Source organism: Opisthocomus hoazin, chromosome 1, assembly GCF_030867145.1.
Source record: "Opisthocomus hoazin isolate bOpiHoa1 chromosome 1, bOpiHoa1.hap1, whole genome shotgun sequence".
NCBI classification, from domain to species: Eukaryota; Metazoa; Chordata; class Aves; order Opisthocomiformes; family Opisthocomidae; genus Opisthocomus; species Opisthocomus hoazin.
The window spans coordinates 123,646,924-123,665,350 of record NC_134414.1 but is presented as its reverse complement, the minus strand read 5'-3'; the positions used below and the strand labels follow the sequence as shown (position 1 = coordinate 123,665,350).

At 44.0% G+C, this 18,427-nt stretch overlaps 1 protein-coding gene across 2 annotated transcripts in view; it reads left to right on the top strand.

The window, feature by feature from the left end:
• CD247 (CD247 molecule) overlaps positions 1–18,427 on the top strand; it is a 58,425-nt gene that overhangs the window by 32,396 nt on the left and 7,602 nt on the right. For both annotated transcript variants that reach the window (XM_075411784.1, XM_075411709.1), the window contains exons 2-3: positions 15,272–15,378; positions 18,042–18,095. In XM_075411784.1, coding sequence (XP_075267899.1) covers positions 15,272–15,378; positions 18,042–18,095 — 161 coding nt within the window. The remainder of the gene's footprint in view (positions 1–15,271; positions 15,379–18,041; positions 18,096–18,427) is intronic.

The window sequence follows — 18,427 nt, the reverse complement described above, 5'->3', positions numbered from 1 at the left end:
TCACAGAAGAGGAATATGATCTTCATTAGATCGAGAGTCTGCAAGTCGGTATGGAAACATACAAATGCAATCCCTTCACTAGAACTGCATTTATCTACTAAGATAAATTCAAATAGCAGAATTTATTTTGTTTATAAAATATAACTTACTGACACTATAAAAAACTGAAATTATAATTATGATTTTTTTTAACCTTCATTATTCAGTTATGCCTTGAATTATAAACTGATTGTACCTGATCTCTGGTATCAGGTTATTCTGCATATAGCATAACCAGCTGCAGAATTTAATGTAATCTCTTAAAAGCTGCAAAAATAGTTATCTCTGAACAGCCTATCTAGAGGGTATTTCTATGCTGTAGTCTGCTGAGAATTTTAAATGAAGCAGGATATTCAGTGTGATGGTTTATTTAGCTTTACCTAGTTTATAAATCTCGTCATAAAACTGTCATTCATTTACTGTTCCTAAAGAGTGCGTAATAATTTTGCCTAGGATTTTTAAAGTATTCTTTTGTCTTATACGCTCCCAATACTGTAATAGTTAGTGCTAGAAATGTGATAGGGAAAAGAGAAGAAATATGTCTTCCAAGCTGGTATACTATGTCTTAAAACTGTAGGGTTTAGATGACTGATTTTTAACATGGTAATAAAATACCTGAACAGACGCTTTCTCTGTCCCAGGTGGTCGGACTTTTTCTTTTTTAGGTATTTTAATTATTCTGATCATAAACTCATGAGACCGAGATACACGGCGGTGGGGCACTGGAGGAGAATGAGGCATGTAGCAGGGAAATTTGGCTTTAGGGGGCTTACGGCACTAATTTGGCAAAATGAAACTCTTAGGTCTACGCGGTTTTGCTTATTATTTCTCTGTTGAAATTTTCTTCAGTGTTTTCTCCAGCATATGAAATGTAATGTATTTGTTTAATTTAAAATAATATTTGCTATATAGCTTTAGCTGTATCTAGATCTGTATGTATGTATTTAATTTAGATTAAAAAACACTATGTGACAGTGGATGCCATCATATTCTAGCAGTTTCAAGTGACTGAGTGGAATCTGTTAGGTAAGGACTTTGTGTCATGTCCAAGCCAAAAATTGACTGACAGGACGAACACATAGTGAATTTTTCCCCATCTTTTTTTGTGAATCAGTTTTATACTCTAAACAATATCAGGTAGAGCAGGTTATAAAAGCTCCATGTGCGTGGGCTTTGCTCTTAGACCTTTGTATCTTGTGCACGTGCTGTGCTCTTCCTCAATGACATTGTTTGGAGAGTTAGATATATACATTTGGTCCTACGCAATGAGCTGAACCATTTGGTAATTTCTGCTTTTTTTTTTCTTTGTAGTAAAACACTCCAAGGTAGCTCTTGTAATGGACTGTGAGTAAACCATTGCCAATTTTTGTTGATAAAATAGAAGTACACACTTCGGGGTGTATTTCTATAAAAATTATGCCGTTTAAAGTGAAGGGTTCAGAGACAATGTTTTTTGTTGGCTGATGTGTAGGCATGTGAAAATGAATTGCAGAAGAACAAGAAGTTACTCTGAAAGCAGGGTAGAATACAGCAAAACTAAAGAAACGAGTAAAGAAAAGTTATTTTCCAGAAAAAAATAGCATAGCATCGTAGCTCCCCAAACTTAAATTTGTCACAGTAAGTAAAGATTTCTTGTAATGAATATTGTGTTAGAAAACACAATTGTGTCTACCTTTTAACTATTGCTTATCAGGACATGTTTCTTGTGTGTCCTTGAAGGTATGTGCATGTTTGCTTTGGGACTAAACCTATTCTTATTAAACTAAATGGCCTGTGCTGACTTCCGTTGAAATCAATGGTGTGGAGAATGAATTCACCCCACTACAGAGTCTGGTCTTCAGCGGGAAGAGAACTGGGCCATTTATTTACATTCACTTGTGTTTCTTCCTCCATTTGGCTGCAATAAACCTGAATATAATCCTCCTGAGTGCTATCGGTTTGAATAGCTTTACTTTTTTTATCTGTAAAAACAGGGTAACTTCTCCAAACAGTTTTCAAGGGATAGACTGAAATAATTAATGCACATCTAATGGCTAATTTGGTGGGATAACACTTTGCTTGGTAGGATTAATTCCGTGCTTGCATATACAAGAGACTCCCAGTGGCATAAACGAGAGTACTGCAAAGCACCTTGGAATAGCATTTGTCCCTAGTATGTTCCTTCTTCCCCTCATGTCGTATAAGGAATACACACAAAGTCCAGATGTGAATGAATTATAGATTAATCAAAGCTAATCTCAAAAAAAGCATTTGTATTGAGTGAGAACAGTGTTTTGGTTTATACAAGCCTGTGCATTAGCTGGGCAGCCCAGCTTTGTGTTCCGTTAGTATTTAACTAGCACAATATACAATACACAGTTCTGTGGCAAGAAGAAATTTTGATGGATAGAAGTAGAAGAAGGATTTTCATAGACAGTACATAGCAAAAGTAAATGTAATGCTAAGGATCCTTTTCATGTTTAGAAGAAAATTTATTTCCTGTGGGCATTTTATCATTTGGCAATCTCTCACCCTATCCAACAGTTCTGTAACAGCCCTTTCCAACATTGTGCTTCAAATAAAGCTTACCTAAGCTTCAAGTGAAATTGTGAAAAATGGAGCTTGTATAAATTTCCCTTGCATTCTACCTCCATCTCAGCTGCACATACAAAGCAAACAGTTTCCAGGCAGTCTTTTTATCTGTTTGCACATCTCAGAGGCTTCCTGATAAGGCTTTTTGTGGGGAGAGAAGGGGTTGTTTAAAGTAAATATAATTTGAAAATTTTTCATCATTTTAGAAGCAGCATTAAAGACCTTGAAAGAAACATGTTTTATGAGATTGACAAGCAATTAGATCAGTGTACTGATTGTGCAATGCATAATTCTACACTTAGAAAATTAGTCGTGGTGTGAAAAATCAGATTGAACATAATATCCCATCTTAAGTGGCTGTTTCAGATATGTCTTCTAAAACTCGAAGGTGTGAACAGAATTGGTCTCTAAACTATATCTGGTAGGCAGCTGAGAGCTACTTGGCTACTTTAACGTGCAAGGAATAAATACAAGGAATCTAAATGCTCTAGAAATAGCTGTGACATTCTTCCAGCGAAAAAAAAAAAGAAACAAAATCCAGTCATAGACAACAAGGTTAGATTTCTGTGTGTGATGTTTCTAGAAAATCTTTTCCTTAAAAAGCCTGAAAAAAACCCAATAGGGTGAATTCAATGCTGTAGATAGAATTAGTTTACGTCGCTGATGATAGCTCACCTTTCCAAATTCCTTATATTAATTTACATGACCTAGACAGAGCTTTTCAAAAGAGTGCTCCTCTGTTTCTACATGCTTTACAAGCATGATGTCCACATACTAAGATCAGCATTGCAGCTTATAGCAATGTGTGTGTTCTTATCAGCCTTGTTTCCTAATGAGATCAACCATATGCAGTCACTGTCTTCATCAGCTGACCCATTTCCACCGAGTTTAACAGAGGGGTTAAAGTTTCAATAGGCAATTAATTTTCTCCGGGTGTCATGAGGATTGACAGCTGGATGGAGGGAGAAACTCAAGGCAGTGCCTGTGTGGCAGCAGCAGGACCTCAGCAGGGACCTATCATCTGATTTGGGCTGCCGGTGGCTGGCTGATGGACATCCACAGCAAATACCACCACTGGGGGAAGCTCGAGCTGTGTGACCTGCAGGGGCATGAGGGCAGGAGAAAGTTGAAGGCATGTTCAGAGACGCTGGAATTTTTTTTATAGTAGGAATAAAAAAGCAGGGAGGAGAGCAAGCAGAGATTTGCATCTGAGGGTATATAACAGAGAATACAAATTAGTATGATGAGTGATTTCAATAGCCTTTTTTCCCCTCTGTGGCAATTATATGTGTCTATAATTCAACTTGTGCTTGGCTTAATTCAAATACAAATCAACCTCTGAAATCCCGTCTCTATCATTGTACGTGCTTGACAGTATAAAAATAATAGATCCTGCAGTGTTCATTTTGGTGGATGGATGTTAGACACTAGTACTAACTCCAGTGGATGGATTGTTACTGTAGAATATTACCATATTTTTTCCTTTACAAAATAGATCTGCAAAAATCCCAGTGTGTTAATATTTAAATACTTTCTTCTTCTGCCCCTCTGAAACCAGCACATTTAACCAGCATATACGAAATCTCAGAGTCTTCAGTGTGTTCCTGTTGTCCCTCATCTTTTTTTTGGCATGCAGAACATGAGCCGATCACTTCGTCATGAATTCCGTGCAGGAATCGATGGAGATTTCCTGGATAGGGGGAGTGCAGAATTTGGCATATGTTTTTCAGACAAGCTGACCCAGAGCATTGCTATTGGTCACTACATCTTTGTGCAATATTGTCTGTAATTATCGCTAGCAAATGAACTCTGAAATTGAGCTTCTTTTGGAAAAGGATTTCATGTTGTTAGTAGGTCGGAGATGTAAGTTTAAATACAGAGTGATTACCTGTACTGTCAACAACATACAACACTGAAAATATTAAAACCGCAAAAAATAAATGCTTTTCCAGAAAGCCTACAATGCTGAGCATTTTCTGCTTTACAAAAAAATGCAATTTTAATACCCATATTATACATCAACAACAGAAGCTGTGATTTATTTTTTTTTCCCTGACCCTGCACCATTATATTCTTAAATTTGGTATTCTTACTTATTTTAGACAGCTTTGCTTGGAAGCTCTCATATTCTCTTTCAGCACAGTAGTTATTATGACCAATGAACATTCGGAAAAAAGATAGTCAATACAATAGAAATTAACTACCACTATACATATCAGGCATGACTGGAGACTTAATACTGGCAAAAGCAGTTTGATGGCTAACAGGTATCTCTGTTAACATTTCTTCTTTGTTAGTGGTGATGTAGAGATATATTTTAATGTACATACTGAATGCTAAATTTAACTTGATAAATTTTAATATTAGCTGCATGCACTGTAGATATGCGTACAGCATAATTGTTTACTTTCTTCTCGGTCAGAAATACTGACATAGGAAGGTTTCAATTCTCACTGTAAATATACAGGAAATTTTCTTCATGATGAAAGCTTGGAGTCCTTTTTCTTTCCTCATTTTGCTTTTTCCATAAGTCTGTCTCTCCACAGAGAAGCAATTAAGAAGGTACTAACTGCCTAGTGTCTGAGATTTTGAAAGCACTTCAATATTTTTGACAGTTAAAATATTACTTTTGTTATTCTTATCTTATGGGTGACAAACTAAAGGTATTTTGTAAAGTCACTAAAGATACGGAAATACTTTCCTCCAATTTCCCCCACCTCCTACCCTGCCACAGGAATGCATTGCTTTTTAACAGTCCTTAATTCAGTTGAAATCTATATATATAGGTGGTTCACATTTGCCATTTCCTACCTATAGATGAGAGAGTATGTCTCAAAATATAGCCTTTTTTATTTTCTTATCCTGTAATGCAATCTGAGATAAGGTTTTCTGAGTCGGGTGTAGTCCCTCAGGTGGCTTGTAATAAAATGTAGTGATGGAGGCATACCAGCCACAGTTCTGTCACTTGGCAGAGGAGCACAGGCCTCTGCAGTGAGGTGTTGATGGGGACATAAAGCCTCGCCCTGCTTGCAGATCCATGGCTAATGCCCTTTCTCTTTAGCAGCGTTTTACTTTGCCACAAAATTTTAGATGTATAGTTGCTACATACTATGAATATGTCAATACTCCCAAGTGAGCAGAAGAACATTTCAGAGGTGGAAGAAGCAATTCCTTCTTTTTGCAAGGGAAATTCTTGAGGGTCTGTGGCATTAGGGTTTGTTCTGAGACCCTTTGCTGCAGGGCTCCTTCGAAGACCAGGCGAGGTTTGTTGTGGTATTTCCATTTTGTGGTAGCTCTTCCATTGGCTCTTTTTTATGAGGCCTGTGAAATGCTTCATGTTCAGACCGTTGTTTTCAGAGTGGAATATTCTCCAATGGCATTATTATTATTATTATTGCTAAGCTTTGGTGAGCAATAATGCAAAAAAGACTATGCAGGTAATTTATATTAAACCAAACCCTTAATCAGCCTTTCTTTTTATTCGGTACGTAACAGCTGTCACACACTTTTTTGTCTGTGCTTCTTCTAGCAGAGGCAGGACATGACACACATGGCTCCCCATGAAGTGGGTCAGTATCAGGGGACTGAAGGCCTGCTCTGAAACCTCTCCCTCCTCAATGTGTGCAGCTACTACAACGAACGGAGCCTCAACCGTTGGGGCCGGTATAACCTTCTTCCTGCCTGATAACCTGAGGCCGCCACTGCCTCTGTAAGATGATTTAACTGTTTCTCTGCTTGACACCGAGCTTCACTTGTAGTTTGTTCACCCTCAGCAACTGAGAAGCCTTCCTGCAAGTGGATGTCTGTACAGGGACTGCAGTGAAATTGTCCCGAGACTTTGTGAGGCTTACAAAGGTCTGCTCCCAGTTTCCATGCTGGATGAGCTAACACAAATCTTGCAACCCTTCTGCAGTTTTGCATAGGTCTACCTTCCTTATGATTCAGTGATAATATTTAACTGCTGAAGATCATTATGTGAGGAATGTGTTGAAAGCCTTGGATGACAACCACCTAGGATTTGCAAAATATTGCTATATTGCAATAGGCCTAACCTAAAATAGTGGATGTCTTTCATTATTGGGGGTTGGGTGCCCTTCCTGACACTGGCTCTTTTGGCACAGGTTAGATTTGGTCCTGTCAGTGAGCTTGGGTGGAAACTGACCCTGGAGAAAGCAAAGGAAAACTGGTTTCATCTCAGTAGGATTAGCTGTGACGAGTGTACGGTTACAGCTTTATCTGACTGTACTTGAAGGACGGCCGCTGTAATTGCCGCAGCTTTGGTCTATGTTGGCTGCAACACAAGGATTGCTCATGGGCTGACTTAGGTCTGTAAATAGCCTCGTAGCTGCAGTTTTCCCTCCAGCACTTCCACCCTGGGTTTGCATTGTTGTGATGGAAGTTTCCCATTTTTCTTCTCTTGCAGCTGATCAAGAGTTGAAATCGAGCTCAGTCTGAGACAAAACAGTCCTGCTACTTCTCTTGTTGGGCTTGTGCATCTCAGCACTTGGTTTGGCACGAGTTGTGAAATCAGAGTAGTCCTCCTGTGCACTAAGACTGAGACAAGAAGAAAACGCACTAAGTCTGTGCTTGCTGACTGACTCTGAATATTTTGTGCACAGATATTTCTATTACTTTATTACCCAGCTAGTAGAAAGACATTTCCTGCCAATAGTGATAGCCAGCATAAGCTTAATGACTTTTGGAAGTCTGAAACTAGGATAAAAGGGAGTGGGGTGTGCCTTATATATCTCCCAGCTGGGAACTGTTCTTCACGTTATGAGTACATTTGACTACTGGAGCCATTGGCAGTAAGCTAGCTGCAAGCTGTTTAGGATAACCTTATTTCCACTGCTTTTTGTAAAGTGTAACTTAAAAGTGTTAAATTAAAGTGCTAGGGGAACCTGTGCCACGTCTGTGAGGTGCTCACTGAACAGCGAAACACGTCTGATTGTGATCAACAGCATCTTGTGTCTGAGTGTCTCTTTCTTCAGCCTTGCGGCATATAGACTCTTTGGGATTCCCAGTGAGCCGAGATGTGTAGCCTGAATTCTTTCAAGTAGTCCTCCATCATGTGCATTGGGTTGTAGAAGCTAAGCATGAAAAGGCCACCTAATAGCAAATCAGTCTGGAAGGAGTTACTGTTGTGGGATGCGCAGAGAGAACTGGCAGGGGAAGGGCAGGCGTAAGTCACCTAGAAACAACCATTTGAAGAGTAAGTCTTGCCTCTTGGGACACTTAAGACCAGCTGGGATTAGGCAATGGAAAAGTTACAGCCAGAAGCATCTTTTGCATTGACTAGATTAAACTTTTGCTATCCCTGATGAAGATGGGTCTACTAAAAGCACAGGTGTCTAATCTAAAACCCCTACAAAACCTGGAAGAGCTGCACAGCTTGCATGTGTTACCTGAGCTTGTTGGATATCCAAGTTCTGCAATCGCCCTACACTTCAGGAAAGCCCTTTGCACCAAGTTCTTGCAAAACTGAGAAGTGAAAGCAGTTGCTTTTTCTGAGAATGACTGACTGTTTTGATGAAGCAAGGAGTCCCCTTCCAGAGATGAGCAAGGCACTCCCCTTCGTTCTGTTTCTGACGAGGCTCTGGAAAGATTCAGAGGGCAGAACGATTGCCTTATTTAACGATATATTAAAAGTTAATATTCTTCACCTTCAGACTGGAAAGGTAGACCATTCATTGGCTTTTGCACACCCTGGGTCCTGTTTCCACAAATCAGACAGCTGTTGGAGGTATTCCTGTTTTGCTCCTGTTACCCTGGACTTTATTGTTAGAGTCTTTATTCCACGATGTGCTAGAAAATGTTTGGCCCTTTGTGGCATTATAATTTTTTCCTTCTTTTGCATCTATTTCTTCCCAAATAAATGAGATGGAGACTTGCATAATTTGAACTTTGTTGTAGTGCCTCCCTGAAAGGGATCGTAGCAGGACTGTGAAGGGCTAGCCAGGATCCTAAAGCACCTTAAGCTGACCTCATGTGTCTGTAGTGCTAACATTGTTTGGCATAAAAATGTGGAAGTTAACAACCTGAAAGACTTTCTTTTTTAAAATGTAATTAAGCTGGCTGCCCAAGTCTAGTATTGTGGCCTGAATCCTGATGATACTAGCAGTTTTCACCTTGGCTGTAAAGCTCAGGACAGCAGTGAACTGAAATGTTGGACTTCATGGGCATGAACTATGCATTTTCCCACGTTATGTTTCATAAATACGTGATGGTGTATTGATGACAAATACAAGAGTCTTCCTCAGTGCTAAAGGAACTGGTGGTGAGGAAAAAAACCCAAACAGTAATGTAAACAGCTTTCAACTCTTTTGCTGAGGCAAGTAGCTGATATGAAAAGGCATACTTGGATATTTCTTCAGGCAGCAAGCTCAATGGCATTTTGCTGTGGTGGGGTTATTGTATCTTCCTGCGGTAAAAGCCTGCTGGCTTTCCTTAGGTATCCTGGTTTTGCAGATGTGGTAGTTGGGAAGTTTTATGTTGGAAGTGTTACTTGGCCCTGTAATTGTAATATAATTTAATGACTGATAGGACTATCTTTAGTCTCTGCACAGAGGGAGAAGCCTTTTGACTTCACGTACTTGGTCTGATGGAAGGGATATCGTTCACTTCGCTCATTTCTGTTAACTGGATACTGAGCATGTGAGACCTGTTATTACACCATGCCTGGTGTAATCTGTGCCTCTTCTTCCCTCAGCCGTTTTTGGTCAGGTTTTTCCATCTACCTGCCCGAGTGACGGCAAGGAGGAACCTCTTCCTTCTGCAAGGGAAGGAGGATTTGGCCTCTGCTTCTTCAGTCTTGGACCATCACAGAAATCAATACATAAACCCCAGGATAGGTACGTTCTTTATGAACAGGATTATCTTTCATAAATTTAGGTGCCTAGTTTTCAGGCATTGAGTCTGGGCTGTCTCTTAAGATGCAAGCCTGCACACACTCAAAGTGGAGCGCCGGGCAGGGTGCTCACCTCTCCTCCCTTTCTGCCCTGAGCCCAGGCAGCTACCCTGCATTCAGCATCTCCGTTTCAGATCGCGGCGGCGAGGCACGGTCCGTCAGGCCCGGCCTCTGCAGAGAAAATCCAGTGGGCGCCTGACGTGCGGTGTGGTGGCAGCGGCAGCACTGGTAGCTATGGAAGTTTGTACCTCCGAGGGGTCTGGAAGCACAAACCTGCAGCAGGAGTTTTTTGGAAGAAAAGGAGTAGAAGTGAGGTGAATTGCATACAGAGACCGTAAGTCCCTCGGGTTGCTGCTGGTTGAGGATGGCGGCATCAAAGAAAGACTGCCTGCTTTGCCCCAGCGTGTAGCTGGGGTGCCTCGCCTCTCAGTCGTTGCAGAAGGCACTAGGGTTTCTGCCTTTAAACGCCTTTGGGTGCAGGCTGCAGCTGAATCCATAAATCTCTTGTGCAGTGATCGGTTTTCATGGGCTTGTCTGAGAAACTCAGTTTTAGGGAAGATAGGAAGCCTTCATTTATAACTCTGTTACTGAGTTTTGGTAACCTCTAAAAATAAAACTCTTAAATGAGTCACTTAATGAGGGGCATGGGAGAGAGAAAACTTTATGGTGGACAAATTTACAAGTACTTCAGGTTTCATGGCCTGTATTTCTTAAATTATTACCAAGAATCGTGGTCTAACTCAACCCAGATGCCCACTAAAAAAGTCGGAGGGGGAAAATCCTATTTAAAAAAACTGTGATGACGTGTTTCCAGGGTCCGTGCTGCATTTCAGTAACCGGGTTCAGCAGATCCCCGTTGGGACGGGCTGCATGGGGCCAGCCGTCAGGCCCTGGGCAGCCTTGGGGTGCTGCATCCGCCGACCGCGCCATGTTCTGGAGCGGCTGCATCTGGGCATGGGGTTTGGGACTGCCCAGCTGAATCCAGGCCTGGAGCAGGGGAGCGGCAGGCAACGCATGCAGGCAGCGAGCGGGCAGGTGGCTGGAGATAAACCCGTGCCCACGAGCGGGAAAGCTGGTGCTGGGCCTGAGCCGGGGGTTGAGGCCGCTCCCCGAAACCGCAGGGCGGGCTGCTGAGCAGCGCAGTCGAGCCAGGCGCCCACAGCACAGCCTCCCTCGCCGGTCCCTGGGCTTCCTCCGCTTCGGCTACCGGGGTTGCTGTTGGTCTGTAGCTGGAGGGGTTTTTTTTCTCACTCGCTTCTCAGTAGCAGTTGGTGTGAATTGCTTTTTTTTTCCCTTTTTGGTTTTTTATTTTTCCTCCCACACCTTAAAAAGCCGAAGGTCACAGGGGGTTGTTGCAAGGGCGCTGGCAGAGCTGTTCCAGGGGCACGAGTGTGAAGGGCGGCGAGGGAGGTGTGTGAGCCTGGAGCCTGGCGTGCCTGTGCACCCACCTGCGCTGCACAAGAGTGCCCGGGCGTGGAGGAGGTCATGGCTGCATCCCTGGGAGGGAGGAGAGAAGAAGAGGGGAACACAAGTCCAGGCTTTGGAAGGACGAGGTGCTGGGATGTGTCTTCTCAGCGGCAGAAGCGCAGCTTGGGAAAGAGTCCCAAATGTGGCAGCAGCCACCTGGGGTTTGGGACTGAGAAGGGCTGGCAATCTTGTTACAAAATGCAGCTGTGCTCCCCTTATTGACTCCATCTCCTTTCCTGCTGCCTCATCTGCTGTGGCTCTGCCAGTCCTCAGCCTGTGTCAGCTCCTTGTACAAGGCTGTCCATGGCTTCTCCTCTACAAACTCCTAAAAGAAGAAATAGTTACCTAAACCTGTAAGTTGCATAGTTTATTTCTTTTTTTCCTTAACATCCCAGTGTTCTAGGAATAAACGTCACCCCCACTGTGCAACGGGAGATCTAACTGTGCAACTACTTGCATAGGAGCACATGTGAGCAAGAGAAAGTGCAAACTTTTGAATTGTTACGCCTTCAGAGCTTGCTTACCTCCCGAGCAAGAGCACCACTTCGACCTCGTCCTTAAGCCCTTGTGTATTTGTGTGCTTAGATGTCGACTTGTGACTCGACTCCCTTTTGATGCCTGGAGAGAGAGATGCTGTTTGTCTGAGCCACGCTTTAGCAGTAAGCTTGATATCATTTACAGTGCAACGTAACTGTATTCCCTGCTGCCCTGTACTTAGACCCCTTGCTTTAAAGCCCTGTTGTATTTTACTGGACTGCTGAAATTTGGACTGGTAAAACACTGGTGTATGAACACTGAAGAGATGCTGTGCAACTCCCAGTAGGCAGTGGGTAATCTGTGAGGTTAACAGAGTGTGGATTATCAGTGAAATCTTTATTATTTGTGCTTTGCTCTGCATGAGGCAGCTGAGTGTGACTGCTCCCTCCAGCCTGCAGGCTTGGCTCTGCCCAGCTCCCACCACCAGCCCATCCACCACAACGGTGCGACCTTGGCCTCAGCTCCCCAAACCACAGCTCAGGGATGATGAGGGGCAGAGCGTACATTTCAGTGGTGCCTAAGGGACTGGCCTTCTGTTTGTGCATGTTGTGAAAATATTGAAGAAGCAGTAACTGCTCCTCTAGCGATTTAAAAACCTAAACTGATCCTGTGCACATGAATGGATGCTGACTGTGTTAACTGCTGCTTGTTCATTATGCTTTGTATCTCTTTGACCTTTCTTTCAATAGGCTGTGTATCTTTTGTCTTTTTCTCTCTCTCACTTTCTAATCTACAAAGCTGTTGTAAAGGTAATTATTTAGAAAGAGCTTTGTACATTTTTTTTTTTTAAATACAGAAATCAAACATATTAAGGAAGGAAAAGAAATGAACTAATTCATTTTCTTGGTTTGTTTCTAAAAGTTGGACTTTATCATTGTCTCAGTACGTGTTTTTCCAGGAATCATCACAGCCAGACTATGTCTAGCAGGATTTCCCTCACTGAGCAGCCTTAATCTGTTACCTGGAGTGCTGGGGGCCAGGCTGCTCCAGATAAGCACTCCGTAGGCATTCGGGTGGCTTCCACTGCACGCTTGACTTCTCCCTAGTGCTCCACATCTGCTGCTTGAGTTTCTCTTGGTCTGAGGAGTTTATTAGTGCTGGAGAAATACTGGACTTGAGATGACAGCATGAACGTGCCCTGCTTTGGTACAGGAAGAGGGGAGCCAGGGCCAGGACCCCCAAAGCCTTCTTCAGCAGTATCTCAGGTACCCCCAGGCTTCCTGGCTCTGCCTGGCTCTGTGCTGGGCTGTTTGTCTTCCTTACATCTGGGCCCAGCGCTGAAAAACCCTGAGCTGCTTCTGGACACATCCAGCTCAAGGCCAGGGTATGCTGAGGCAGGCTGCTGCACTGCAGAAAAGCAGCTGAATTACTGCTAGAAAAAAATTGCCTCTGGATGCTGTACAGCTGGATTCCCTGATGCTGCCTTTCAGCTACCAAATGTAACGTGATTCAGGCTGGTTTTGTGTTGAACCAACTCTGGCGTAAAATGTTGTCCTTTGACTGTTTAGAAGAAAATCTCTAGGAAGCTAATCTCAACTTGTTTGTTGGTTTGATATACGATGTCGGGCAAATAACTTAATCTATTTCCATTTACCCCATATATATGAGGTTTTATAATCCTGAAAAAAAATGTGGTGAAGTTTATTGTTTATAAAGCACTTTGAACCTTATTTTTAAAATAATAGAAATAGGAGGAGAAGAATGAAAACCATCTAGGATCTTAATTTATTTCCATGGATTTATTTCTAACCGCATGATTTGAAAAAAAAAAGAATGCAAACTCCTAGTTCAGATAAGCAAACAAATCTACTATTTGAAAAGGTGGTGGTTTGTTTTTTTCTCTGGCTGTGTTAGGCTCTTAGTGGGAACAGTAATTGTATCATCATCTGATTGAGAATTTACAATTGCATTACCAAGTAGCCGGGCACGGCTTTTCAGTTATGTTTTATACAAAATTTCACACTTGAGCAATGTGACAGGCCATCATCATTAACTTTATTTCTGCAAGGGAGACTTCCTCACAGTGGTAAGTGCATACTGCCTGAATTTCATCGGCAAGTTTCTTCTAATGAAATCATCAGCGTGGCCAGAAGGGCCAGGAGAAACCCCAGCATGCAGAGTGGTCCCGCTCTCAGCACCGGAGTAACTCAGTACCTTGAAGCACTGCACTGAGTGGTTCAACTACCCTCCATCATGTGTGGTTAATAAGAATCGCCATACTTTGTTCACCTTAGGAAGAAGATGAATCATATCCATTTATCTTCATTGAAGGGCTTCACAGGCTCTTCATAATTCTCAGTCGTTCTCTTTTGAACTCCCTCCCTCCAATTCTTTGTACAAAGCACAGCTCAGATTAATTTTTAAGTGTTTGGTTTTTTGTTTTAATAACTCTGCAATGCAACCTATCCTTTGGGGGTGGTTCTGGAGCTGCTTATTAGATCTATAGTTAGTTAGGCTTCTTGAATTGTTTTGATTCTTTTAGCTAAATTTGTAAACTTGATACATGTATACAAACTGATACAGGGGCAGTTTCATTAGTTTTAGCTGCTGAAAATCAACAATATTACTGTGACCCCACCTGGTGCAATCAGGGTATAAACGTGCAATATCGACTAGGAAATGAACATCAACATCTTCTGAGTAACAATTTTATTGAGCTCTCAATTAGAGCAATAGTAGACTTTTCTCCTTTGGCAAAGCTTTAATGTTTCTTTTAAAAACAAATTAAACATAAAAATCTTCTGGGGGATATCAGTCTAACAAGAGGCAGACAGTTGAGGTTTCTGTGCAGGGAATTCATGTTTAAAACCTTCCTCTCAAACCGAAAGCACATCAGGGTGTCTTATGGGTATCTCATGGATGTATCCTGACATCTGGGGTTAAAACTCTGTCTCTCCTGACCATAGCTTCCTTCTCATGATTAACGGTCTCCAACATCCCCAAACTGGCAGCTCAAGAGAACCCTCACAGAGAAGACACTGTGGCTTTATATAACCTGGGATACAGGAGATACATCTTCAGATTCCTCTTCTGAATAGAGCAGAGCAGTGATTTCAGTCTGGATTTCCAATTGACTATGATGGTGTTGATCTTGCTTTACTTTTAACACAAAATATTGTCCTCCAAAGCCCTTCCCTAAAATTTTGTCTGAATGGACAAATTCTCTCATAGACACAAGAGTTTTAGTTGATGAAGGAATCCCTAACTGGGCCCGGTAATGAATCCTTGCAGGAGACGCTGCTGCGTTTTCCCAGGTGGTGCACACTCTGTGTGAGGCTTTCTTGCAGTAATTGCAGTGTTAGCGATCCTTGGTTATCTCCATGCAGATCTGTGCCCGCTCCCTGACCTGCATCTGTGAGCCACAGGGAGCAGAGCTTGGACTTGGCAGGTGGGAAACCCCAGATAAGATGTCCTGTATTGCTCCAGGGAGGTACAACACCGGAGCATGTGCCCAGGGGGGCTGCAAGCATCTCCATCCTTGGAGGTACTCTGACTCAGCTGGATGAGGTCCTGAGCAGCCTGGTCTAATTCACGCTGTTTAAAGAGAGGTTTGGACCTGCAGTGGTCCCTTCCAACCTAATTAATCCTATGATTCTCATTCAAATTTCCATTTCCTTTGCAAACGGACTGACTTGCCCTCATACTGGCTATTTTTTCGTGAAACACCATGCAGCACTGCCACATTTTGCCATCGAGCACGCAGTGATACAAATGGCCTTGTTTGTTGATGTATCTGATGTTTCCGTACAGATGCTGTACCAATTCTTGGACTGACAGACCCAAGACTCTGCTACTTACTGGATGGATTCCTCTTCATTTACGCAGTCATCATCACAGCCCTTTTCGTGAAAGCGAAGGTCAGTCTGTGCAAACACTGATGCAGTTGGCTTTGGTGGTGTAAACAAGTTGGGCTTAGCTGGAAAGTGGGGGTGGAGAGGAAGCGTGTCTCTCAAAATAAGACCTTTTTGGGCTTTTATTTTATCTCTTTTTTTTTTTTTTCTTCTCTCCTTTTCCACTGCCAGCCTGAGCAATCTGGGGAAGTTGTTTCTGAAGATTCATGGGTGGAGGGGAGGAGAGTATATGAGAGTATTTTGATGCTATAGTTATGGATGCAGTCAGAGATTCTGGATATTGTAGTTGGGAAATGCCTGGTAAATATTGATGTGCTTTGGGCTGGTGCTTTTTTATTGGAAAGAGAGAAGGGAATCTACAGAAAATTCAGGATAAATACCAAGCTTGTGAAGGAAGTGTTAAAATGTCTCAAGAGGTCAGACATGTTTGATAATATGAGTGTGATGATGCAAATGACATAAGCCCAGCAACCATAGGAGAGGAGTCAGGGGCACAGGACGGACCCAGCCTGGTGGGCCCTTGTTACCATCCAGCAGCTGCTCAGCATCTAGGGAGACACTTGGTGGCTTTAGCACACTTCCACGGGAAGAAAGTAACGTAATGTGATGGAGGCATGTACATTTCCAGGCATGTACATGCCCTGGGACCTCTGCTGATCGTAGCAGAGGAGCTGCCTGCCTCTCCCCAGCACAGGGTACTCCAATGCAATGGTGCTTTCAGCCAAGCCTGAGCAGGCCAAAAGGTGTCATGGTCACTGTCTGCACATCTGGCTCAGCCTCCCCGCAGAAGCAGAGGCTTGCTGCGCCTGGGATCTCGGCTTGCTTCTCGCCAGGCCGTGGCTGCGCTCACCAGCAGGAGCCCTGGCGGGTGCCCCACCGGCTGTTCAGCGGGATTTTTTCTCAGGGCTGCAAAGCCAGCGCTGCACCCAGAGGGAGGGAGGGATGTTTGGAGGAGATGAGCAGAACTCGGTAACAGCAGTAGAGAAACCTTTTCTGTCGCCAGTGTAAATCCCGAGTGCAGCTGGAAGTGCTGCTCTGGGACTGGAAGCCTTTTGGGGGCTGCCGGAGGGGTGAGCAGCTGGGGCGCGCAGAGTCAAGCAGGGCTCGGCCAAGCTCCCAGGGAGGAGCGGGAACCTGGCACGGGGAGCTGCTGCAGCCGCTCCTGCTCCGCCATGCAGAGCGTGTCTTCGGCACGCTGCTGCCGGGGCAGAGACCTGCGTGGTTTCTCTGCTGGGGGTCCCTGCAGGGGCAGAGCTGGGGCTGGAGACGGCTCCAGCTGGAGGCAGTGGCCCTCACCGCTGCGTCTGCGAGCGCCCGCTGTCCTCCTGGTGCGTCTGGCTGCCTGCTGGCAACCTGCGTAGCCTTCAGCTGCAGCGAGCAAGCTGTTGCATGAGGGAAGGCAGTGGGAGGCAGGGGAAAGCCGTGCCTGTGGTTACGCTGGAGTCTCGCAGCCGAAAGCGGTGGAGGCGGTGCAGCTGAAACACCACCGTAAAGCACCAAGAAGCTGGTGGGGTGTTTTCCAAGGGGCCTCTGTCTTGTCCCAAACCTAGGACTGTTTTAGAAATCTTCCAAGCAGTGTCATGTCTCTAATCCCACCTCCTGGCCAAAGGAATTGTTTGTGGAGACTTTTGCCAAGGGCACAGCCTCTTCTCTGTTCTGAGCTTGTTATTTATGGACCGCATGGATGATGCACATGAACATTTAGGCTCCATTGCAAGAAACATGGCTTAGATGCTTGGTAAATCACTGGCCCCAGCAAAGGTTCAGTGGCAATAACGCCACTTTCTTGGGAAAGTGGTGGGGTAGGTAAGTTGTTATTACCACGAATACGATTTTAAAAAACAAAGTCAAGTTTCTCCTAAGCCAAAAACCAAACCCATCTAGAAAGTTGCTTTTAATAAAGGTTTTAAAGTATGATAGTAACTCAAAAATGTTAAATAATCCAGAATGTACTGTGACATTGTTTTTTGAGAGGACTGGAACACATAGTAGCTGCTATCACTGGCCTAAACCTGCTCTTTTTTCCTGAAAGTTTGGCTTAGCAATGAGCTGCTCACAAATACTGCGAGGAGCAGAGCAGAACAGTAGCTATGGGAAGGAAATCCTTTACCTACTCGTTAGCTGCCACTCATGCCAACTGACTGTGGTGGCACCACAGCCCCACAAGCCACGTGCTGCTCCCGAGGGGCGCGGGGACCCCTGTGCCCTCTGAAGCTGCGGACACCCAGGAACGTTGCAGGCAGCGCTTTTGCTGGAGGACTGGGGTCTCCGGCGGGTGCTTGTGGTTGCTAACAGCCCCAGATACCCAGTTTTTCATAACGCAGGCTGCAAGTATGATTTTATAGCCTGATGGAGCTACTTTCGATAGCACGGGATTATGATATGAACAGAATAGGATTGCAAAAGCAGTGGTGGTGGTGAGGGGGGACCGAAGGTGTGGGGAACTGGTGTTACGTGCAAGTAAAATGGCCGGACTGCTGAAAGCAACCTGGTGTGTGGTTAAAAGTGCCAGCGCAGCAGTGGCTTGTATTGCCTGCAGCCCCATCAGTGCCACAGGCTTTCTGCTTATGGGTTGTCCTCTTTCTGATGAGAGTGACTTCTAGGAGAGGTGGAACGAAGGGCTGAACAGAGCTACTGTCCCTCTGCTCATGGTATGGTCTCTCTTCCAGCTTAGCCAGGCCTCTGCACCACAGCCACAACCAGGCCAAGATGATGTGTATAACGTAAGTAACTACTGGTTTTTTTTGTTTTTGTCGGCTACGCAGACAGACCTTTTTGGGCGCTTCTCGGTAGTGAACTGCCTGTGAATCAGAAAAACCTGATGACCCATCTCATGGAAGCAATATACCCAGGTGTGCAGTAAGGAGGAGAAATAAAACCTGACAAGGGCAGCTTCTGTTGTCACTTGTCTGGCTGGATGCTAGGTAGATCTATGGGCTGTGGGCTCCTGAGTTCATCCACTGAGCTGAGGGTACAGCCGGAGCCCAGACCGTTCCAGAAGCAGCGCTCAGTGTGCTGCACCATGTAACACTCCAGCGAGAGCTCTGTGTCTGTG